The sequence below is a fragment of the Pleurodeles waltl genome, chromosome 2_2 (assembly GCF_031143425.1).
Source record: "Pleurodeles waltl isolate 20211129_DDA chromosome 2_2, aPleWal1.hap1.20221129, whole genome shotgun sequence".
Classification (NCBI taxonomy): domain Eukaryota; kingdom Metazoa; phylum Chordata; class Amphibia; order Caudata; family Salamandridae; genus Pleurodeles; species Pleurodeles waltl.
This window is the reverse complement of record NC_090439.1, coordinates 29,310,954-29,336,232: the sequence shown is the minus strand read 5'-3', so window position 1 is coordinate 29,336,232 and position 25,279 is coordinate 29,310,954. Positions and strand designations below refer to the sequence as shown.

At 45.2% G+C, this 25,279-nt stretch overlaps 1 protein-coding gene across 1 annotated transcript in view; it reads right to left on the bottom strand.

Moving 5' to 3' along the window:
• Nucleotides 1-25,279, bottom strand: part of VPS4B (vacuolar protein sorting 4 homolog B) — a 242,685-nt gene that overhangs the window by 53,776 nt on the left and 163,630 nt on the right. The window contains exon 8 of the mRNA XM_069219440.1: nucleotides 3,898-3,979. Coding sequence (XP_069075541.1) covers nucleotides 3,898-3,979 — 82 coding nt within the window. The remainder of the gene's footprint in view (nucleotides 1-3,897; nucleotides 3,980-25,279) is intronic.

The window sequence follows — 25,279 nt, the reverse complement described above, 5'->3', positions numbered from 1 at the left end:
CAGAGTTCCCTGCCAACCTTAGAATCAAGATGGCAGAACCCAGGGCACCCCTGGAGTACACCTGGGGTGGTGATGGACAGGGGAGTGGTCACTCCTATTTCCATTGTCCAGTTTCACACTGCAGCTGGGACTGGGGGTCCCAGAACCGGTGTGGACTGGTTTATGCACGGAGGACAACAAATGTGCCCTTCAAAGCAAACCAGTGGCTTGGGGAGGTTATCCCTCCCAAGCCAGTCTCACCTATTTCCAAAGGGAGGCTGTTACCTCCCTCTCCCAAAGGAAATCCTTTGTTCTGCCTTCCTGGGCTTGATCAAGCAGCAGGAGGGTAGAAACCTGTCTGAGGGGTGACAGCAGCTGGGCTGCCCGGAAAACCCAGTAAGACTGGTGGTAGCAATGCTCCTCTAAGGAGCCCCCAGAGTTCATGGAATCATACTTCCAATACTTGCAAAAAGTATTGGGGTATGATTCAGACATGTTTGATACCGAACATGCCCATGTTCGGAGTGACCATTATGTAGCTGGACATAGGTAGTGACCTATGTCCAGTACATAGATAAAATGGCGTCCCCACGCTCATGAAGTCCAGTAAAATGGGGCTTGAGTTCTTGGGTGCACCTCTGCTAGTGCAGGGGTGCCCCCACATACAGGTACCTGCACCTTGCCCTCTGGGATGAGAGGGCCTGCCATAGGGGTGATTTACAGTGACCTGGTGCAGTGACCTGTATTGAAACCGGGTGCATGCACCCGATTCACACAGACTGCAATGGCACGCCTGCAGAACCCTTTGCATGGGTTCCCCATGGGTGGCAGAATAAATGATGCAGACCATAGGAATCCCCTGGAACCCCAATGCTCAGGGTACCGAAGTACCATATACCAGAGACTTACATGGGGGGGACCAGTATGCCAATTGTGGGAAGAAAAGGGTACAATTTAGAGGAGAGCAAAACTACTGTGGTCCTGGTTAGCAGGAATCCAGTAGACACAGTCAAACAGTTAAACATAATGACAACAGGCAGAAAATGGAGGTAACCATGCCAAGGAAGAGGGCACCTTCCTACAACCTTGTGTTAAGCCATTATGACATCTAGGTGAACTTTGATAGGAGTTAAGATTTAACTATGCCAAATGAAACAGGTAAGGAAGAAAAACAGTTTCCTGGCATGAGACTGAATATTGGTAAGGCACCAAATAAAAAAATCTTTCCCACTTAAAGAATAGAAGCTCCTGGTAGATTGTCTCTTTGGTTCCTTAAGAGTCAGTAAATTCACTATTTTATGGCATTAGGGGACACGCAACCAGATTCAAGGATTGTACGTTGGGGTTGAAGATCTTCCCTCCTATACTGGAAAGGTAGATTGTGGCTGCCTCTGGTGGGGCATGAGAGAAGTGAAGAAGCTCTAGAAACCACTGTTGACTCAGCTACTCCTTCATGATGTCTGATGGCATTAGTGGTATCAGCGGAAAAGCATACAGAAGTCTACTGGACAAAGTCATCAAAAGAGCATTGCCCATTGAATGTCGGTCCCACGTTCTGGGTCCGTAGACTGGCCATTATATTGGGCATTTTGTTCTGTAGCAAATAAGTCTTTTTCTGGGAAAACCTAATCTTGAAAGACTGAGAACTAGACGTCACTAAGTTTCCATTAGTGATTTTCTTGGAAGCATCTGCTTCATGGTCTTGGAGAAGTGGCACTTAAACTCCTTAAAGAGTTATGTTCCACATCAGCAGCCTATGCCAAAGTGCCTGGGCTTCAACCAAAATGGTTCTTGACTTGCACCTCCCTATTTTTCAAGTAATACATTGTGGTGGTATTGTCCATCTGTACTAGAACTGTTTATGTGTGCAGCAATGGCTGGAAACCACAATCTTAAACACAGATGTGGTAAAATAGTTGTTGTGGTGACCACTGAACATGAACTGACAGATCATCCAGATGTGCTCCCTTCCCAGTAGCAAAACATCTGGACCTTTGTACAATACTCTGCTGCCTTTAACTGATGTTCACAAAACCTTGAAAAAATTGAGTGTATAGTTTGGTAGAAAAAAACTATAAAGAATGTTAGGAAAATGCCACTTTCTGTAGAACTTAGGGTGTACAAATCCCACAGAGTTCTACAGGCTGGTTTAACTAGTTTCATGATAATCAGAACAAAAGGGTAATAAATCTGTCTGTGAGTTAACGTTTAAATATGAAACAAAATATTCCTTAAAAAAAGAGGTCATATAACAGATTTCCACATGCCTAAATTAGGTGGGGTCTCTAAAAGATATTTGTAAATGATTTGGCCTAAAATTACATTTTTTTTAAAGTTCCCTTCACAAAGGTAACTGGCAAATGCTTTTACTTCATTTAGGACAGCTCACTAATCTAGGAGTTGGAGGTCCAGGTTATAAATCCTTGGAGTCACCCTTGAATAAACAGCTAACTCATTAGAAACATCCGGAGCTCCATCAGCCTTACAGCAAACAGGATGGTGTCTTAAAATAAGAGATCTATTCGAGAAGATGTTTTTGGTAGAAATGCTAACGTACTTTGTATGCCAAGTCCTGAAAACTTATCTGCACTTGGGATCCTCATCCCATGTTTGAAGAAAGCTCTTTTTTTTTTAGAGGTAAAATATATTCTACAAGGCAAATGCAAGAACACTGCGACCCCTGGCTTGCCCTTTGTGACCCCCATCCCACGTTTGGAATATTTAGTGCCAAAAACAGTTGTCATGCATTAGTCAGCGTCCAGCCTCCTTTCTATGCTCATTTTATAGTACAATAATAGTTATTAATAACCCATCTTTCACTATTAATGTAATAAAAAAGGTGGAGCAGCAGTATCTGCACTCTTAGGTAAGTAAATTAAAATGCTTTTCAGTTTATGTTGTGTGCGTGCATTTGTGAGAAAAGAATAGGAGTGTGAGAGAGAATGAGTGATAGAGCAGGAGTATGAGTGAGCATGTGGGTTAGTATGTGGGACAGAGTGTGTGTGAACGTGAGTAAGTATTGGTGAGTGAGACTAAGAGTGAGTAATAGAGTGCAAATGAGTGAGTCGGGGTGCATGTACTGTGATGTCATGAGGGTTAGGGTCATGACAGTACTTCCTGTGACATCATTAAGGTTAAAGGGAGTATGATGTCACTTCTGCTACCCCTTGCATTTTGGTGATTCTACGACCACGGGCAAATGGGACTGAAAATGGTCCAGAGATACAAAAAATAACTTTTGTATGGAATGATCTTCACTAAAATAGCCTGAGCAAGTTGCTTGTAGCATACTGATCATTTTCGTTGTTCTTACAATGGCTTTTACCATTCCTTTCTTTTTTAAACCCTAGCATTGCATCTGTACGAAAAGGTCAAAAATCATAAATTATATTTGTTCAAACGATGTTGAATGAATGGATCTGATGGCTATGACCCTAATGCTGTGTCCTAGGTTACCTCAGGCAAAGAGCTCTGAAGCAGACATGTTTCCCAGCCGACACTAGACTTCTGATTCACATATGCTACGATATAGTGTACTGAGAACCTATGAGCAAGGGAAAATTTACTTTAAAACTTGTAAAATAAATAGACAGAAATGACCCCCAACTGTCATTTAGAACAATCATAACATCAATTTACTTATCTATGTGGAAGAAAACTGACCCCTCTGATGACGTCAAGTTAGCAGATGGAAAAGGTTGTGAAGGCCAGCTTGTTCAGCATGGCTTTTTTATGGAAGACTAATATCCCATGTACAAAAAGGAAAGCGAATGGGTACTACTAATATCTACAATAAAATAATACCGATATGTAATTTTACTGTTGAAGAAAAAAACTGAACACAACTTTGTACAATTAATAATGCACTCTGTGTTGAAAGAAAATCCGAAATATAATTACACTTAATGTCCTCTATACCTTCTTCGTATGGCAGAATCTAGAACCCAAGGAATGTTTGTTGCTCCCAAGACTAAAATGCCTTCGTTGTCCACTCCAACTCCTACAGGATCACAAATAAACAAATCATTTACTATTTGAAACATTTGTGACACCCAACATTCCCTGTAGACCATTTCAGAGCAAACCTACCTTACGACAGTCATAAAACAGCAATCAATAATATGTTTTTTATTTGTATTAGAGTTAAAATGGAAAAGAGAAAATTGTTATGCTGGTTTTGAGGTTCTAGATTAAAAACTGACTTCAATATGCATGACTTCTGTAGCTTACTATTTTTTAAAGAAGAATCCTGTTAGTTTAGAAACTGCACTACAACAATGTGATGAAAGAAATAAGGCAGAAAGCTTTGAATCATACAGGCTGATGTCTGGCATAGCAATTAACACATAAGGCAATTAATGTTAATAGTGTGAGTTCTGCAGGCTCACTAGACAGGGTACAAGAACATGTACATCATAACACTACCCAAACGGGGTGAGTGGCATAGTAGTTAGAGTAGTATTTGGAGGAATTTCAGGGCTTTTTTTTCTAGAAGTTGGTAACTGACAATAACAAGCCCAAACTTCCAAAACTTAAGCAGATTCTTGAGTATCTTTATTTAGTGCAGCCGAAAAAATTGTGCAAAACAGAAGTAATTTGCAAACACCACGTTTTTGAGCTTTTCATTTTAATTCCATCTCCGTCCCCTTCCATCCTAAAAGCAAGCATTTGCAAAGCCAATAGATTTTGCATATGGGAAATGTTTTGCTGCAAGCACTGAGTGCACTGTGTTCCGTGTACCGGGGAGGAGAAACAGAATAAAATGATTAATATCTATATTGTTCTATTCCTGGGATCTCAGTGTCTGCTTGGTTCTTTTGGCGCTTTTTTCTGAGAATATTTCTGCAATACAGGCTCCTCGCAATGACCATATGATGCCAGCAGGTGTGAGAGTGAGGTGCTCAGGGCACAGTGAGCCCTGGTTGTGGCTGAGCCATCCTATGCATGGCTGAGTGCTAGGGGTTTCAAGGAAGTGGCACAGCAGGGCATCATCTGCTTGCATTTTCTGAAAGGATGGGAGCTATGAAAAGCGTGGGTATGCATAAGGATAGGGGTCCCAGATGTGCAAAGGTGAGTGGGATGTATTAAACTCTTACAATACTCAATGTGGTGGGCAGAGTTCATCTTTATTTCCTGTTTTTTCATCTGTCTTGAGGTTGGGATCACATAAAAACGAATGAAGACAACAAAGACTAGGAACGTAGGAATAATGACATTTACCTCATTAGAACAGTAAGAATTAATAACAAAAAAAACAGTGATAAAGGAGTAAGAATGTGGGGAAAGCAAGTCAGTTGACCTGGATTGTGGAAATGAAGCATTAACTGTCAATGAAAACTTATTTAGTGCATCATGATACACTGAGTTAAACTGTTCAGTTAACTTTTCTTACATTAACGGCTTTACTATTCAAATGAAAGGTGCCAGTGACGAGACAGCCGGAGACCCTGCAGCTTCCATTAGTGGTATTAGCCTGCTTGTGCTGCCGCTAATGCACTTCCTGGAGCTTTAGCTCTTCACACATTGTCGAGCGCATAAGTAATATCCAATGAAGCACAGCTTTGTTGACCGTTACCATTTTACAATCAGGTAAATGTAAATTATTTTATCAACATAAACCAAGTATTGCTGTACTCCCAGAAACGATTAAACTGTAAAGATAAAAAAAATGCCTGGCTCGGACTAGTCTGCCACAGCCCAGCAAAGCATTTTGGGAGATAGTTGCTCAGCAAGTCAGTGGTTCCGTGAAGGTTTGGTATCTAGTCATATCCAGGTTATTTAGTGATCCCGGGTGACAGCAGTAAACAAGCAGTATGCTCAATATCCGAAATATCTACCACGCTGCAGAGACCACAAATTTGTAACACTCACAGTTCAATGCTCGCGTACACAATGAAAAAAGACTAACAGGATCCTTTGCACCACCCATACACCTTTCCAAACGTCTGCAAGAAACACAAACTTAAGCACAATCTTTAAACTAAGTTCCTGTGTGGGTAGCACAACAAGTTGTACCAATGAACCTGCAAACCTTTTGTACCAACCCTAAATGTTCACCCTTTACTCGAGACCTGGCATTAAGGCCAGAGTTGTGGACTTTGGCACTGGGGAACCAGAATGGGATATCAGCTAACAGCCTGTTTTTGTAGGCCAATTGAAAAAAAAAAAAAAAGTACCTGCAAAATGACGAGTAACTAGCAGAAGGACACTGGACAGTAGCCACAGGCAGTGACCAGAAACTGTACTTCGTCCAGGCTCCACACAACAGCATGGGCGGCAAAGCAGAGCAGGAAGTCAAAGCAGAGGACGTGCTGTCCAATCAGAAGCAAGTATATTAGAGTGACGTTTAAGTAAGCCAATGGTAAGTAATAAGTAAGGGGCAGGTTCTAAGCCCCTTTTAAGAATGTTTTTAATTAAGAAAAGACTTTGCAAATGCACACCATGCAGGCAAAACAAAATGGACCTTACCTGTAGAAGTAGTTTGGCAGTTTGGAGAGTTTCCTGGATTCACATGCTGTGCATTATTCCACCATGTAGTGATTGGGTCTGGAAAGCTGGGTGCTAGTTTTTTTTTCTTTGGGCGTCAACCACCACCATTTGGTGCTTAGTCTGTCCCGTGTGTGACATCAGACGCATCCCGGAAGTTTCTGTGCGTGCCCTCCATCTTCAGATTCTTTTTTCTTTTTCTTTTCTTCTTTTTGGTCACCTCACTTGTATGCCTTGTCCCATTTCTGGAGAGGTGCGTGGGTTGCATGTGAATCCAGAAAACTCTTCAAGCTGCACAACTTCTCTTACAGGTAAGAAAACATTTTGTTTTGCAGCATGAATGCTTTTCACGATTCACATGCTGTGCATTAGATTATACAGAAGTATCCATTCTGTGGGCTGGCTGTGGTGAAATGTGGATGAGTTGACAAATATGTGTTGCAGTACCTTCTGTCCTGCTTTCGCTTCCTTGTTCATTTGATTGTCCATACATCAGTGTTTTGCAAAGTTGTGTGGCGATGCCCATGATGCTGCAGCGCAGATTTCCTTGATAGGTAGGTTTGCCAGATACACCAGTGTGGCGCCCTTCTTCCTGGTTGAGTGGGCCATGGGTCACGGGGCTAGATGTTTCCCAGCTTTTGTGAAGCTAATTTGGATGGTGGCAAAAATCCATCTGTCAATAGTTGCCTTGGATACTGGCGATCCCTTGTTTGCTTTGGCAAATGGCACCAAAAACTGGTTTCCCTTGTGAAATGCTTTGGTCTCCTGTAGGTAGTACATTAAAGCCCTTCAAACGTCCAGAGTATGGAGGGCCCTTTCTGCTTGTGTTTTTGGCTCCTAGAAGAATGCTGGTAGTAGTATACTTTGATTGAGGTGGAATTGCGTTTCTACCTTTGGTAAGAACTGAGGATTAGTTCTAAGGACCACCTTGTCCTTGTGTATTTGTAAGTTTTGTAATGTGGGTGCTTGCAATACGCTAACCTTGAGTAGCAATGTGATTGCTGTCAGAAAGGCTGTCTTTATGGTGAGTGACTTTAGATCTGATTTGTGCATGGGTTTGAATAGTTCTGTCATCAGTTGTGTTTACACCCTATTCAGGTTCCACAAAGGTGTTTGAGCTGATCTTGTTGGTGCCACTCTCTTTGATCCCTCTAGGAGTTTCTTTACTACTGTGGATGTAAAAAGGCTTGATCCTGATGTGCCCCTAGTGTATGCCACTACTGCCACCAGGTGTACCTTTATTGATCCATTAGTGAGGCCACTGTCTAGCAGGTGGGTGAGGTATATTAGTACGGTGTCCAGGTGTGTCCTTGAGTCCATCTTATTGTTGTTTGTGCACCGATGAATGTATCTTTTCCATTTAAGTGTGCAGAATTTCTGTGTGCTTGGTTTCCTTGCTTCCCTCAGCATTTCCATCATCCTGGAGGGAGCTGTAGGTGGTCGAATTCCACGTATTCAGGATCCAAGCTGCTAGGTTGAGTGCAGCTGGCTCTGGGTGATACACTTATCTGTGTTGGATTGTCAGTAGATCCTTCACTGGTTTCAGTGTGATCATCTGTCCCCTGGACATCTCCTGTAGGTCTGAATACCAGGTCTGCCTTGCGCATTGTGGGGCTATGAGAATGATTTTGGTCATTGAGTGTCTGATCTTCTCCAGCACCCTGTGGATTAGGGAAAATGGAGGAAAAGCATATGCAAATTTCCCTGACCAATTTATTGACAGGGCATTCCCCTTTCACCAGGGGTTGTGGAAACCTGGAGGCGAAGTGGTGGCATTTTGCATTTGTTGCTGTGGCAAACAAGTCTTTACTTGGTGTGCCCCACGTGTTGAAAATCCTTTGAATGACTTCTTACTTTATTTCCCTCTCAAGTGAGCTGTTCTCCTTAGCTTGTCTGCTTGTGTTTGCTTCTCCTGGTAGGTGGACTGTCTGGAGAGTTATTTGGTGCTGTATTGCCCAGTGCCAAATGCCTTGGGATAGCTTTGATAGGGTAAAGGATTTTGTTCTCCCTTGTTTGTTCAAGTAGAACATGGTGATTGTATTGTTCATTTGTATCAGAACTGTTCTGCCTGTCAAGAGTGCTTGGAAGGCTTTTAGGGCTAGGAAGACTGTTTTGAGTTCTAGCTTAGTTTATGTGTTTCACTGCATCCGAGTCGTTCCATAGGCCCTGTACCTTTGGAGGGCCGATGTGAGCTTCCCAGCCCTTGTATGATGTGTCAGTTTTATGGTCACAGTTGGAGCTGGTGTCTTGAAAGCTCTCCCTATGCTTATGGTTGTTGTGTTCCTCCTTTAGTACTTTTGTTGTGACAACCACTAGGATCCTCCAAGCTCCCTGTGGCTTGGGACCATTTGCTGCAGATCCATTCCTGGATGGGTCACATGCGTGAGGGATCAGTGGTATGAATGATTTCCATGAGCTTCATGACAGTCCTCCATGTCAGAGACTGACCTCCCTGGGTGAGTTTGTTTCGCAATGGCTTCTACCCTCTTTTGGACTAGGTACACCCTTGCCCTCTTGGAGTCTAGTGTGGCTCCTAGGAACACTTTTACCTGTTACAGTCAAGGTGATGACTTTGTGTTTATTGTGAACCCCAGGCACTGTACCGTGTACATAATTGTTTGTACGTCCCTCTTGCATTTGCTCCTTGACTGTGGCTTTCTTAGCCAGTCATCCAAGTAAGGGTAAACATGGTACACATCCTTTAACTCTAGGGTAGCCATGTAATCTCCCTCTTGCAGTAGCATGATTACCTCCTGTAGGGTTGAAATCTTGGAAGTGTTGTGTTTATAAGAATTTGTTTATAAACCTGAGGGCCAGGATAGGCCTTAAGGTCAGATCTTGTTTTGGGACAAGAAAACATGGCGAGTTGTTGCTGGGCTTCTTGCTGCTCTCCATTACAAAGGAGCTCTGCCTGTGGGTCTTCTGTTGGGGTGCCCCTTTTATTTTTTTCCATAAATCTGTTTATTGTTATTTTTGGTTAGTTTACATTTACCATCTTATCTCAGTTAGTGTTTAATACAGTACAGTATAATGCATTTTTATTATACATATTCGTTGCATATTTTTGTTATCACATTTTCTTATTTGTGCGACGTTTGTTATGTTGTATCTTTGCAGTAGTTTTGTTGGTAATCACATCTGCAATTCTTGTTTAGGGGACAGTATTTAGTTCGGGACGTCACATTGCAGCATTTAATTGAGAAAAGTATGTAGGGCAGTCATTGTGTTTTTCGTATGGATTAACTTTAAAGTGAGTTCAAATGAAAGAACAAAAAAACTTACATAACAATTACTTTAACTTTAGCCGATGCCCATATCTATGTGGTTGGTTAAAATTTCACTGTTTTCGTGTCAGGTTGGGAATTTCTAGTGATGATTCAGTTTGTAGGTGAGGAGGTTGTGGTGTATAGTGGGATTCGTTACTTATACTCTTCTAGGTTCTTAGTGTCCCAGTTTGTTCAGTTACGCTGTGTGTTTTATTCTCTTACGTGGTGTGGTCTTCTCGCTTGTGATTTTTAAGTTAGCGGGTGTGATTCGGTGTTATGTAGTTGGGTTAGGAGGGCTTCCCAGTCGACAGATATCAGGTACTGACGTAGCCCTAGGGGTTCTTCGCGTTTGAGTGCTAGGTGCTCTGCTCCCGCCCATACCCTGAGTGAGCGTCTCCAGGCCTGTATCGGTGGGGGGTCTGTGGACTTCCATCTTTGGGTCACCAGTCGTTTCGCGACTATTAGTCCCAGATCTACGAAGCGTGTTTCTGCTCTGTGCTGCTTGCCTCTTGGGAATAGTCCCAGGATGCATGCCTCCCACATGAAGGGTATTTGTTGTGTAATGCATGTGGCTAGGTTGTCAGTCACCTCTTTCCAGTAGGTGCCTAGGTTAGGGCAGGACCATATCATGTGTAGCATATCTACTCCGATTTCACGGCATCTAGGGCAGGCTGCATCTTGGCGGTTAAAATATTTATTTACGCGTGCAGGCGTGAGGTAGGCTCTGTTTACTATATAATACTGGATTAGTTTAAATCGCGAGTTGCGTAGTATGTTAAGGTGGCCTGAGGTGGCAGTTCTCCATTTTGTTATCGCGATGGATTCGCCCAAGTCTGTTTCCCATGCCATACGTAGTGTGTCGCTTTCAGCGGCAGTTTGGATTCTCAAGGCGTCCGCTAACCAGCTGACCTGATGTTGGCCGCAGCCCACCACTTGCAGATATTGAATCAGCAGGTGGGTGGAAGTGTTGTGATGTCTCCCCACTTGGAACTCAAAGATCCCACCAGTGAGCAGTATAGGAGGAATTGGCCGGGCGGACGCCCCATTTCTTGGAGCTTGGCAAACGATAATAGTTGGTTGTCTTCGTATATGTCGCCCAGTGTGTGTAATTCTAGCTCATGCCATGTACGCAGTTCTGTGTCTGATGTGACCCTAGTGCCCCTTGGTGTGCCCGCTAGTGCTGGTGCGAATGGGATCAACAGCTTCGTAAGACGAAGTGATCTGTGATAGCATTTATGTGCTGTTTTAAGGAACATTTGTGGAGGGGTTCGCGGGTGTGTGATCGGGTGGAATAAGTGCTGTATTTGTTGGAGCGAGTATGGTCCTGTCTCTGTTGCTGTATCGGTCAGTTGTTTACCAGGCAGCCATCTGGATATCCATTGAAGTTGAGCTGCTAGGTAATAGTGTTCCAGGTTGGGGACCGCGAGCCCACCCTTGTCAGTCGGTAGGTACAATTTTTTAAGGGCTACTCTACAGTGACCAATATTCCATATAAATTCTCTCAGTCCTGTTTCCAGTGTCTTGAAGAAGGCGGGGGAGACATAATGTGGTAGGTTAGAAAATAAATATAAGAGTCGCGGGAGCACCACCATTTTTAGGAGTGCTATCCTACCCGCCACTGATAGTGGTAGTGTTCTCCAGAAGGTCATTTGGGATCTGACTGAGGATGTTGCTTTTACTAGATTACCCTCAAATATATCTTCTTCTCTATGGTAGATCCTAATGCCCAAGTATCTAAAGGTGTTTGGCTGCCAGAGAACTGGGCTTTCGGCTAGGGTGAGTCTTGGGTTTGATAGGCCTGGGTCAAATGGAAAGAGGCTCGACTTAGATCAATTGACCCTAAGTCCTGATAACTGCGCAAATTGCCGCAAGAGTGTGCCAATCCTCTGCGGGATATGCGTGATGTCTCTAAAGTATAGCAGGAGGTCGTCAGCATATAGCGACACTATGTGTAAGCCATCTCCCAGAGGTATTCCCCAGTTGGATCCCTCTTCGCGTAGGGTGGCCGCTAGAGGCTCCATTGCAAGTGAGAATAGTAACGGTGAAAGGGGGCAGCCCTGTCTCGTGCCTCTGCCTACCCGGATTGGTTCTGATATCTCAGGGCCCAGACCCACCCTTATCGTTGGTCTGGTGTATAGTAGTTTAGTTAGGCGGGAAAAGTATGGTCCCATGTCGTATTTTTGTAGCACTTTGAACAAATAAGGCCATTCCAGAGAATCGAAGACTTTCTCTAGGTCGAGGACCAGGCAGCCCGCCCGCGGCCAGGTCTGTCTGGCATATTCCATTACCCGGAACAATCTTCTGATATTTTGGGAAGTGTCTCTGGCTGGCACAAATCCATTCTGGTCAGGATGTATCAGTTCTGGGAAGCTTGGTGCCAGTCTTGTTGCTATTATCTTGGCTAGTATTTTATAGTCAGTGTTTAGCATTGCTAGCGGTCTGTATGAGCCCATATCTATTGGATCTCTTCCAGGTTTAGGAAGAGAGACAAGTAATGCCTCCCTTTGTCTATCCGATAGGTAACCCTTTTGCTCGGCTGTTTCGTATACCCGAAGTAATTTAGGCGCCAGATGTATGGTAAATGCCTTATAAAAGTCTGCTGGTAGCCCATCTGGGCCTGGTGTCTTGCCTGGATTGAGATCCTTGATACTGGCTTTGATTTCCTCCAAGTCAAGAGGTGCCTCAAGTGTTTCAATCTGGTCGCTTTTTAGTTTTGGGAGTTTCACTTTGGCAAGGAATTCCACATTGGGGTTTTCTCCAGGGGTCATCCTTGTGGTGTAGAGGGTGGTATAGTGTCTAGTAAATTCGGTTTGTATCTCTGCAGGTGTGTGTACTATTTCCCCTGTGTGCGAGCGGATTTCCATTATTGGCTTTCTCTCACAGTCCCGTTGTATCAGCCAGGCGAGCAATTTACCTGCCTTATCCGCTGATGCATGGGTTCTCGCGGAGTGTGCGGTGTAGTTTAGGCATCTCAGACGCTCTAGTAGTGTCTGGTGATCTGTGTGCAGTGCTGCTAGTCTCGCCTTTTCAGTTTGGTTATTAGTAGTTAGTTTCATCTTCTGATTGTGGTAAAACCCGCTCTATTTGGGCCAAATCGCGTTCAATGGTTTTGCGCATGTTGCATTGGTTTCCTAGGCAGTGCCCTCGGATAAAGACTTTAAATGCATCCCATTCAATTAGCCCAGAGGTGGCCTTCATTTTGTTCAAAATATTCTAGAATTGCAGTGCTTAATGATGCTCTGAAATCAGCATCTTCTAGGAGTTCTGGCCTTAGTTTCCAGGTGGGGATAGGTGGGCGAGAAGTTCCCCAGCGCAGCCGCGCTGTTAAGGGGTTATGGTCCGAGTGTGTGCGCCCCATGTACAACGGGTTTTCTATTACTGGGTCAAGGTTCGCGGTGCAGAATATGTAGTCTAATCGTACGTGTAAGGAATGCAGTGCGGAATAGAAGGAGTAGGTTCTATCCTTTCTGTGCTTTTGTCTCCATACATCTATTAATTGCCATTGTTGAGTCCAGTTTACCAGGCCTCGTGAGGCAGCTACCACTGGGGAGGTTGGCAGTGGTGGGAAGGAGCAGTCTAGCTCTATGTCTTGCACGCTGTTGAAGTCTCCCCCAAGTATCCACGGGAGTGTGCTTCAGTGTGCCAGATGGCGTGTTAGGGTGTGTAGAAAGGTAGTTTGTTCTGTATTTGGGGCGTATATGGAGCCCAATACGATTGTGCGTCCTGCCAGTTTCCCTCTGACGAGTACATATCTACCCTGTGGATCTATGATTTGTTCTTCCTTCGCAAAGGGGATGCCTGCCCTTATCCAGATAAGTGTACCCCTGGCATAAGCAGAGTATCCTGTCGCGTATAATTGCCCTCTCCAGCGCTGGTGTAGTCGGGGAACCTCCTGGTCTGTTAGATTTGTCTCTTGTAGGAGTGCTATTTGAACTGTGTGTCTTTTAAGGTAGGAGTAGATGGCATATCGCCGTTTGGGGGTGTGTATACCTCTTACGTTCCAGGTAATTGTTGTGTATGTAGCCATATGTAAAATGTTAGATCTTTTTTTCTCCTTACCCACCTGCGTTTCCTACGCTGTACTATTTTGTTAACCTTTTTAAAATCCAACCGGGAATGGAAAGTTATGTGTGAACATCGGCAAAAACAAAACTCGGTTAATACTATCAGAACAGTTAAACAAAGGGTCACCGCCCAAACATTGCAACAAAGACAAGGACGTGCAGAAGCATGTCTATGCATTTCCGGACTCCACTGGTAGGAGTGTAGAGGTAGGCCAGGTATGCCGGGAGATGGTGTAGTCTTTGGCTTTTTAGTCCGGCTAGGACGGATAACTAAAATGATCGGTGATCGGTGGGGGCGCAGGAGGGACCCCCAATATATATGTACATCAGGGAGAAGAACCGATAATGCGAAAAAAAGAAAAAAAAAGGGAAAGGAGGAGGGGGAAGGAGGGGGGTGGTTGCACGACCAAAGCCCGTTACTGTCATCATATGCGCGTTTATAGTTTCTCTTGGGTTGACTTGGGTGCCTCTTTGCTGTGTTGGCTGCTTGCACGCCCATCGGAGCGCCCTGTGCGTGTGTCTCAGGTTGAGTGTTTTTTATTAGATAGTGTGATTTTACATTACGCAAGAGTTTTCAGAAGATTTCGTCCGCAGTGGCCGGTGTCACAGAGGGTCCCTCGATAGGGCCCGATTCCGATAAACAGTCCGGTGTGGGGGGATGGTCGCTGAATGTTTGTGAAATCTCTGTGTCTGAGCCAGAGTTCAGAGGGGATGTGGCCATTGCTGTCGCAGTGTGTATCGCTTCTCTTCTTTCTCGGATTAGTTGTTCCAGGTCTAGGGCACATTTGGTTGGTTCCTTACGGGTTGTATTTCTATTTCGGTCCCGTTTGTTTCGGCCGCGCCTGACCTGGGGTGCTTGTTCGACTGTTGACAGTCCTGTCGATTCGAGCTATTCCCATGTTGCTTCGGGGGTGGAGAAAAAGTGCGTTTTGTCCTTAGCTACTACACGAAGTTTGGCTGGAAATAGTAGTGAGTAGTTTAGGCCCAGTGATCTCAGCTTACGTTTCACAGGGAGATAAGAGGCCGGATCCCTCTGCACTGTTAGGGTGTAGTCTGGGAACAATAGTATTTGCACGCCGTCTATTTTGGGTGGCGGAGCTGCTCTTACAGTTCGTAGTATGATGTCTCTGTCCGCGTAGTGGAGGAGGCGTATTGTAAATGGGCGCGGAGCGCTCCCCGGTGGTCTGGCACGGGTCGGGACCCGATGAGCACGCTCTACAGAAAAAAAAGGAGGTGAGCGTTCCATCTGGTACCAACTCTCGTAGCCAAGTCTCCGAATAGGACATCGGATCTCGCCCTTCCGTACCCTCTGGTAGATTTACCACTCGTATATTGTTCCTTCTGGACCGGCCCTCCGCGTCCTCTGCTCGCCGCTCCAGTTCTGTCACTCTGGCTCGTATGTCTTCCATTCCTGTTTTCAGCTGGGTGGTCGCAGGCGTTAGTTCCTGTATTGTGGTTTCGATCTCCTTGGTTCTGTCTGACAGTTTGCGATGGTCCGCGTGTAGGAGAGTGAGATCACTTGCTACACTGTCTATCTTGGCTTCCTGGGACGTGCAAGCGCGCTCCAGGGAGTCTCCGATGCGCTCTACCGCAGCCAGTACCGCATCTAATTTTTGGTTATCTTGAGTGGAGAGGTCCTGTATTTTTCCAGATCCAGCTCCAGAGCGGAGTCATCCAGCTTCGGCCATGGCTTAGTTTGTTGGGGGATTAGTTTAGTTTCTGGCCGTCCCCCCACACTCAGATCGCTGACTATATGTTGCGGACTAATGTTCGTTGGCAAGTTGTTGAGGGGTTATGCTGTGTGTTATTAGTTTCCGGCTGTTTGGAGACGGCTTTCTGTATTATTAGACTTTTCTGGGTCTTTGGCTTGGATTCCTGTTTTTAGGTAGGCCTGTGAGAGATTACTGTTGGCGGAGACGTCTCAGTAGTGTTTCGTTTGTCTTTCAAGTGTAGTGGGTTGCGTGACTTCAGTGCTGTAATTTCCTCGCTGGAGTCTTGTGTTTGATTCAAGGGAGGACGGCCCGCTTGTCGGGGTGTTGAGACCGTGTCCCCACAACAGCACGTGCAGCCCTGTTAGTTAACGCCTCCTCTTGAATTTCCTTCACAGAGGGGACTTCGCGTCGTCTCAGGTCCACCTCTATGTACACGTTTGGGCTTTTCAGTGGGTGGCTACCAGGTTCGGCTTTCTGAGTCCAGCTGCAAAGGGGTGTCTCTTGGCGTGGTATACAATAGCTTTCTTAATGGGCCTGTGTTCGTTTTCCTTTTGTTTTTTTTCTCCCTCCTCCTCTCGCCATTCCCCACCCACCCCCCCACACGAGGTTGGTGTCCAGGAGGGGCCTCCCAGCCTCTGCACGCCCCCGCAGTAGGGCCCTTCGTTCCTCCCCACCTGTCTGTCGTTTCATTCAGGGCCCCGTTGGTGTCCCCAGGGGCCGGCCGCAACAGATCACGTGGAGAGGAGGGGAGGCCTCGAGTATCGCTCTCAGTCAAGTTACCGCCTCGGCTGGACGCCCCGCTGTCCTTTATTTTGTGCTAGAAAGGGGGGGGGGGGAATGCCCCACTCACCGTTTGTGTTGAGGAGTGCACGGCGGGGAGACCAGCCGCAGTTCGGTCTCCGTATGCGGCTCCGCCGCGCCCGTCGCTTCTCTTCGTTCGCGCTCTCTTTCTCACTGCTCCGGCCCACGGTGTGGCCCGCGGGAGCTTCCAGGGGTCTGGTCTGCCGGGAGATCGGCCCAGGGAGCTCCGATACCTCCCCTGAGACCAGGCGATCAGCGCAGGGGGTCGCATTCCCCCGCGCCCCCACTTAGATGTTCTTTTCGCCGGTTGCGGCACGGAGCTCTTCTAGCTCGCGCCCGCCATGTTAGGTGGCTTGGCCACGCCCCCCGGGGGTGCCCCTTTTATGCATGTCCCTGAACTGTAGAGCCTTCCACTGCTCTAGCTGTCTCTTTGTCTTTCCTTATTTGTTGCAGGGTGTCATCCACTGCCTGTCCGAATAGGGTGTCCCCTGTGAAGAGCATGTTTATTATTGATGCTTGTACTGTTGGCTTGAAACCTGAGATCCTGAGCCAGGGGTTTCTTCTTATGGTGGTACCTGTGCATACCTGTCTGTTGGCTGTATCTGCTGCATCTAGCGCTGACTTTAGGCATGTACATGTGATGTCATTCACTTTCTGAATGATCGCCTTGGCTCGCTTCTTATATTCCTCTGGGAGGTGCTGCATGAGGTCTTCGATTTCCTGCCATTGCTGGTGTCCGTAGCGGTTCATGAAGGCATTGGAGTTGGCTATTCTCTGTTGCAGGCTGCCCCCCCTTTTCCACTTTTCTTCCCACCATGTACAGGCTCTTACTTTTCTTTTTGGATGGTGGACTCGGGGAGGTGGGTGTGTTTCTTTTCCTTGAAGTGGTCACAATGATGAAGTCTCTCAGACAATGGTCTTAATATATTTGAGGTCCTGCGTCTAATGTTCTCTTCCACTCTTGGCATGACTGCCGTTGCGTTGGCTGGTTTCCCTAAAAGGCACTTACCCTGTTCCAGGATGTTGGGCAGCCTGGGCAAGTAAAGGTTCCCTTTTTGGGGTGGTAATAGTGTCTCTAAAAGGAAGCCTTCTCCGCTTCTTCCAGCTGTAATCCCACAGATGTCTGCAGCCCTTTTCATGAGGCTGTTGTGCATGGCAAGGTCATCCGGTGGAGATGGCCTCGATGGGCAGTTGTCTATATCCTCTTCTGGATAGTCAATATTGAGATCCTGCCAAGTGTCCTCAAAATGGCTGGAATCTTTAAAGCTCTGGGGGTACTCACTGTGTCTGCTTCGAAGAACTTCCTGTTCTTCCTCGTGTGGTTCCAGGGTCGCTGTTGCATCCAGCCCCAATTTGGCCACCGCCGCCTCCTCCTCCTCCCCGAAGTTATCAACGTTTTCGCTGGGAAGTGGAATTTTTTCAAGGAATCATCAAATTCCTTTTTCCTCTAGATGAGAGCGCCCATTTCTGTTTCGAGCTAAATTTTTTTTTTGGTGCTCTTGTGCAAATAGGTCTACTTCGTCTGATGTCAAAGCTTTCCTTTTGGGGGTTGCGTGCTCTGGCATCTTTAACGCTCTCGGCCTTCTCCTTTGCGTTCACAGGCTTTAGTTGATTTTTTTCAACGATGGCTTCTGGCCTACGGTATCCTTTGGTCGGAACCTGTTTGGCTCTTTCGGTCTTTGCTGACCTTCGTCAGCCTTAGTCTTCGGTACAGAGGCTGCTCTTGATGGTTTGCCTGAAGACGTAGGGTCCTAGCCTTTTGGCAGCTTTTTTTTCTTGGCGTCCCTCGAACCCGTCTTTTGCGGCTGGACCCTTTCCATTTGGGACTTGAAGATTTTAACGTCTAAGTCTCCCCCTCTCCTGCTGTTTTGGCCTCCTCCACGTTCTCCTCTTTGTCGCTCAAGAGGCTTAGGTGCCGGAGTGACTCTTGCTTCTGGGACATGGTGAAGTATTCAAATTTTTGGCTACGTCGTATCTTTAGTGTTTTTGGCACACATTTTGCGCAGGCCTCATAAATCCTCGTCCTTGTGGTCTTTGGGCAAGCAAAGGTTGCAGACCTCGTTTGGGGGAGGAGGGGTCCCTTTTCGCAAACGTGTGGTGGCAATTTGAGCAAAATTTAAATACAGTATTTTCCATGGCCCTTACTTGCCCTCTTTCTCTTCATTCTCCGTCAGTGGTGGGTCTGCTTTCTTGACCCCGATGGGGTGCACAGTTGTCTTTCTGAAGAGTCCTCCGATGGGGTACAAGTCTTTTTAAAATGTTTTGGGAGCTCCTCCATCGTGCTCACAGACCCAACGACAAAAAAAAAAATCTGAATATGGAGGCCATACACAGTAACATCTGGGGTGCTGTCTGACGTCACACAGAGGACAGGCTAAGCACCAAATGGTGGTCGAGGATGCCACAACGGAAAAAAAAAAAAAAAAACAATATAGAAAACTGGAAGCCTTTCCGGACCTAACCACTAGATGGCAAAGTAATGCACAGCATGTGAATCCAGAAAAGGATTCATGCTGCAAACCCTAATTATTCTCTGTCTCCATTATCCTCAATAACAGATTCAATTAAAATATACCATCACTAATTTCAACTCCCATACTGTTCTCAGCAGTTCTATTTTCTGTAAAACAACCAACAGACTGGACACTTTTACTAACTACAGAAACTGCTGTTTAAAAATTCAGAGAGAAAACAAACGACAAAAGGAAAATGTTACTTACCCAGGAGACATCTGTTTGTGGCATGTAGTGCTGTGGATTCACATGCTTTGCATAAGCCTGCCATCTAGTGTTGGGTCTGGATTGTTACAAGTTGTTTTTGTTTGAAGAAATCTTTTCGAGTCATGCGGTCGAGTGACTCCTCTTCTCGGTGATAATGCACATGGGCATCAAGCCCTTTGTCAGATTGATTTCCCACAGGTGGGTGAGCAAGAAGTGTATAGAGAGTAAAAAGAAAGATGTCCATGCAATCTATTTACATTTGTACAATAGTTATATGTTAATGCAACTACAACAGCTACAGGTGTCCACTGGGCAAGCAACATTTTTTGTATGGCATGTGTGTCTGTAGATACACATCCTTTGCATAGTCTGTAAAGCAATCCCTCCATATAAGCGGTGGCTGGTCTGAAGGAGTTCCAGTTGACTGAAAACGTGTTTTAAGCACTGCCTGGCCAACACAGTCCTTAGTAAATGTACGTGGTGTAGACCACGTAGCAGCTTTACATGCATCTGTTATGGGGATATTACCTAGAAAAGCCACCAAAGCATCTCTCTTTCTAGTGCAGTGTGCCTTGGGGGTATTAGGTAACTGCCTTTTGGCTTTAGCAAAGCAAGTTTGAATATGTTTGAATATCAGTCTGGCTCTACAATTTTTTGGTATTTGGTTACCCATATGAGGTATTGAAAATGCTACAAAAAGTTGTTTTGGAGTACCTAAACTCTTTTGTTCTGTCAATATAATACATAGGAGCCCTTTAACATCTAATGCGTGAAGAGATCTTTCTGCTACAGAGTCTGGTTTTGGAAAGAAGACTGGTAATTCAATAGAATAGTTGATATGGAACTGTGAGGCAAGTTTTGGAAGGAATTAAGGGTTTGTTAGAAGAACTACTCTATCCCTGTGTATTTGGAAGAATGATTCTTCTAAAGCTAAAGCCTGGAGCTCACTTACATGTCTTAGTGAAGTGATAACCACTAGGAAAGTCACATTAAAGGATCTGTCACTGACATGAATGCACTGGTTCGAAAGGTGGACCCAGGAGCCTAGAAAGAACAACATTAAGATTCCAGAATGGTGCTGGAGGAATCCTGATTGGAATTACTCTTAAGGCCTTCCATGAATGCCTTAATAACTGGTATTCTGAATAAAGAGGGGTGTTGTCGGTTTTGGAGATATACAGCTATAGCTGCTAAATGGAGACAAATACATGAAGATGCTAATTTTGCTTTCTGCAAATGTAGCAAATAACAATGTCTTGAACAGAAGCTTTGAGTGGGTCAGTGTGTTTAGGTTGACAGTAGCATACAAAAAGTTTCCATTCTGCAGCATAACACTGTCTGGTTGTAGGCTTACATGTTTCTTTCAGAATGTCCATACATTTTGGCTATAGTTTTAAGTAACCAAACTCTTAAGATTTTAGGAGCCATATCGCAAGGTTGGGAGATTTGGGGTCTGGATGCCTTATCTGTCCTTGATTCTAAGTAATAAGGTCCGGCCTGTTGGGAAGCTTCTCGTGTGGAACTAGTGAGACATAGAAAAGTGTCATGAACAAAGGTTGACATGCCCATGTGGGAGCTACAAGGATCCTAGTGAGAGAGGTTTGCCTCATTATGCAAACTACAGATGGGATGGGTAGGAGAGGTGAAAAAGCATAAGGAACTATCCCTCACCAATTCACCCATAGAGCATTGCCCTTGGACTGAGGATGTGGGTATCTGGATGCAAAGTTTGGCCATTTTGTATTTTCTGAGTTGGCGAAAAGGCCTATGTGGGGTATTCCCCACTTTAGGAAGTACTGTTGAGCCATTAGTCCTAACAGTCGCATCACAGTTTTCACTGTGAAAGTGTAGCCTTCCAGTAATTGGGAAATCAAGGTTTGAAAAGTTTGAATCTGTGCTGGACTGGGATATGTTAACCCTAACTGTGCATTTAGCACTGCTCCTAGATAAGGCTGTATCTACAAACGTTGGAGATGGGATTTTTGGAAGTTGATCCCCCCAACCAGTCTGATGAGTCTGTAGTCAGAATGATTTGAGGCACAAAGTGTAAAAAGGGCCGCCCCTTGGAGCGGTTGGTGGATTTCCACTACTGCAGACAGCAATGAGTCTGGTGGTCCAATAACAGTTGATCTTCCAGATGACCCAGTGACTGAGACCACTGACGAGACAGACACTGCTGTAGGGGGATGTATGTGCAGTCTGGCATAAGGTACGATGGCAATGCAAGAAGCCATTAGTCCTAACAGTCGCATCACAGTTTTCACTGTGAAAGTGTAGCCTTCCAGTAATTGGGAAATCAAGGTTTGAAAAGTTTGAATCTGTGCTGGACTGGGATATGCTAACCCTAACTGTGCATTTAGCACTGCTCCTAGATAAGGCTGTATCTGCAAACGTTGGAGATGGGATTTTTGGAAGTTGATCATGAATCCCAGACCGTGAAGGAGATCCACCATTAGCAGAGTGTGTAGCTGACAGTGTTGTAACATACTAGCTTTGATGAGCCAATCACCCAAGTAAGGAAAGACATGAATGTGTTGACGTCTGAGATATGCGGCAACTACTGCTAGGCACTGAAGACCCTGGGAGCGATAGTGGCCCCAGAAAGGTAAAAACCTTGAACTAGTATTGCTTTCCTGCAATTATGAATCAGAGATATTTGCAGTGTGATGGGTGAATTGGAATACGAAAGTAAGCATCCTTTAGATCAAATGCTGTCATAAAGTCGCCTTGCTGTAGCCTCTTGGAGGGTGACCATATGGACATGCTCTGAAAGAATGAAGAGATTTAATGGTCTGAGATCTAGGATTGGCCTGAGTGATTTGGGTAGTATAGGGAGTATACTCCTGATCTTTGATGAGACAAGAGGACTGGTTCTATGGCCCTTTTGAGAAGGAGGGATTGAACCTCTTCTTTGAGAAGTGCGGGTGTTCTTGTGAGAATTTGGGAGGGGGAATGTTTGGTGGACTGGAAGTGAGCTCCAGATAATAACCATGTTGGATAATTGAAAGGACCCACTGGTCTGTGGTGATATTGGACCATTGTGGGTAAAGGTCTTCTAGTCTTTCCTCTACCGGATAGGGGTGAGGTGGTGGAAGGTGTAAGTAGTCACTGACTTGGTTGGTTTGGGAGTTGGAAGCCTCCCCTGAATGGTGGCCGACGGAAATTACCACATTGTGTAGTGTTTAGTAGTGCCCCCATTGCTTTAGCTGTCTCAGGGTCTTTAAGTTTTTCAAGTGTGGTATACACATTGTCCAAATAGGTGTTCCTAATCAAATGGCATTTGGAGTACTGCCTGGTGTACTTCCAGCTTGAAGCCTGAACACCAAAGCAAAGCACGTCTGCGTATGATGCTTGTGTTAATACCACGTGCTGCTGTATCTGTGGCATCTATCGGACAACAAATGGAATTGATGGTGATAGTGTGACCTTCTGACACTATTTCTTGTGCTGTTTTGCGATGTTCCTCTGGGGGGGTACGGAATGAGATCCTCCATTGTGTCCCATTAGGCCTTATCGTACTGTGCTAACAGTACTTGCGAACTGGCGATACACCAATGATTGGCAGCCTTTGCTGCTACTCATTTTCCTGCTGCATCTATTTTCTTACTTTCTTTGTCAGGAGGGGGTGAATCTCCTGCAGACTGACAATTAGCTCGGTTTATGCAGTGCTAACCACAACGGAATCAGGAGCAATTTGAGTCGGTATAAACAGAGGGTCTTTAGGTGCTGCTTTGTATTTTATTTTATTAAATCAACCCTAGGGGTGATAACTCTGGACCTTTCGGGTTCTTTAAAAATGTAATTAGCATGATGAAGCAGGACCGGTAGAGAGGAATCGACTTTCTTTGTGTGCAGCTGTAACCGTGTCAAAGAGGAAATCCTGTTCAATAGGGTCAGTGTGTAACTAGACATTGTGGAATGCCTCTGCCCTTGCTATCACCTACATATATGATGTAGAATCTTCAGGTGGTGATGGTCGTGCAGGTTATTGATCTAGATCATTTGGTAATATGGGATCTCGATTAAATGAATCCCATGGGTCTAGATCATGAGATGTGTCAACTAAGTTGTCGCCCTGAGGTGAGGGTGAACTTTGTGATGAAAACTCTCTGGTATAAGAAGAGGTGTAGGAGAATTTGGAGGTTTTCAAAGAGGAATTGAAGAATGAGGAGGAGGAGGAGAAGGCCGAGGCCGAATTGGAGCCTTGTCCCTGGAGGTCTTTTTTGGGAGAGGAGAAATGTCCAAAGCCTCTTCGAAGGTTAACTTCATCTTAAATTGAATGATTCTTTCTGTTCCTTTTTCAATGTGGAGCTGGCACTGACTAGCGTCCATGACCTCTAAAATTGGTTCCACTGGTGAAGGAGTGCCAGAAGAGTAATGAAAATGTCACTTACCCAGTGTACATCTGTTCGTGGCATCAGTCGCTGGAGATTCACATGTTCTGCATAGCTCGCCATCTGGTGTTGGGTCGGAGTGTTACAAGTTGTTTTTCTTCGAAGAAGTCTTTCGAGTCACGGGACCGAGTGACTCCTCCTTCTGTCTCCATTGCGCATGGGCGTCGACTCCATCTTCGATTGTTTTCCCCGCAGATGGTGAGGTAGGAGTTGTGTTGTAGTAATTGTGCCCATGCAATGGAGTGACTAAGTATGTACCTATTTAAGGCTAAAATAATATATATACAAATATACAAAGTTGAAGCTAACTTCCGAATTGCTACAGGCTCCCGGGGAGGTGGGTGGGCACATGTGAATCTCCAGCGACTGATGCCACGAACAGATGTACACTGGGTAAGTGACATTTTCAGTTCGATGGCATCCGTCGCTGTAGATACACATGTTCTGCATAGACTAGTAAGCAGTTATCTCCACAAAAGCGGTGGTTCAGCCTGTAGGAATGGAAGTGGTTTGAAATAACGTTCTTAACACGGCTTGACCTACTGTGGCTTGCTGTGCGGATAGCACGTCTACACAGTAGTGCTTGGTGAACGTGTGTGGCGTAGACCATGTGGCTGCCTTACATATTTCTTGCATTGGGATGTTTCCTAGAAAGGCCATGGTAGCACCTTTTTTTCTGGTTGAGTGTGCCCTTGGTGTAATGGGCAGTTGTCGTTTTGCTTTAAGGTAGCAGATTTGGATGCATTTAACTATCCATCTGGCTATACCTTGTTTTGATATTGGGTTTCCTGCATGAGGTTTTTGGAATGCAATAAATAGTTGTTTAGTCTTTCTGATGTTTTTCGTTCTGTCAATGTAGTACATTAATGCTCTTTTGACATCTAATGTATGTAGTGCCCTCTCAGCTACGGAATCTGGCTGTGGGAAGAACACTGGTAGTTCCACTGTTTGATTTAGGTGGAACGGTGAAATAACCTTTGGTAAAAATTTAGGATTAGTCCTTAGGACGACTTTATTTTTGTGTAGTTGTATAAAAGGTTCTTGTATTGTAAACGCCTGAATTTCGCTTACTCTTCTTAGAGATGTAATGGCGATGAGAAATGCAACCTTCCAGGTTAGGAACTGTATTTCGCAAGAGTGCATGGGTTCAAAAGGTGGACCCATGAGTCTTGTTAAGACAACATTTAAGTTCCATGAAGGAACAGGTGGTGTTCTTGGTGGTATAATTCTTTTAAGCCCTTCCATGAATGCTTTAATGAATGGTATCCTATATAGGGAAGTTGAATAGGTAGTCTGCAGGTATGCAGATATTGCCGCAAGGTGTATTTTAATGGAAGAGAAGGCTAGGCTAGATTTTTGTAAGTGAAGCAAGTAACCCACTACATCCTTTGGAGTTGCGTGTATAGGTTGAATCTGATTATGATGGCAGTAGCAGACAAACCTCTTCCATTTACTTGCATAGCAGTGCCTAGTGGACGGCCTTCTGGCTTGCTTTATGACTTCCATACATTCTTGGGTAAGTTGTAAGTGTCCGAATTCTAGGATTTCAGGAGCCAGATTGCTAGATTCAGCGATGCTGGATCTGGATGTCTGATCTGTTGGTTGTGTTGTGTTAACAGATCCGGCCTGTTGGGCAATTTGATGTGGGGTACTACTGATAGGTCTAGCAGTGTTGTGTACCAGGGTTGCCTTGCCCAAGTTGGTGCTATTAAAATGAGTTTGAGTTTGTTTTGACTCAATTTGTTTACCAGATAAGGAAGGAGAGGGAGAGGAGAAAAAGCGTAGGCAAATATCCCTGACCAGTTCATCCATAGGGCATTGCCTTGGGACTGCCTGTGTGGGTATCTGGATGCGAAG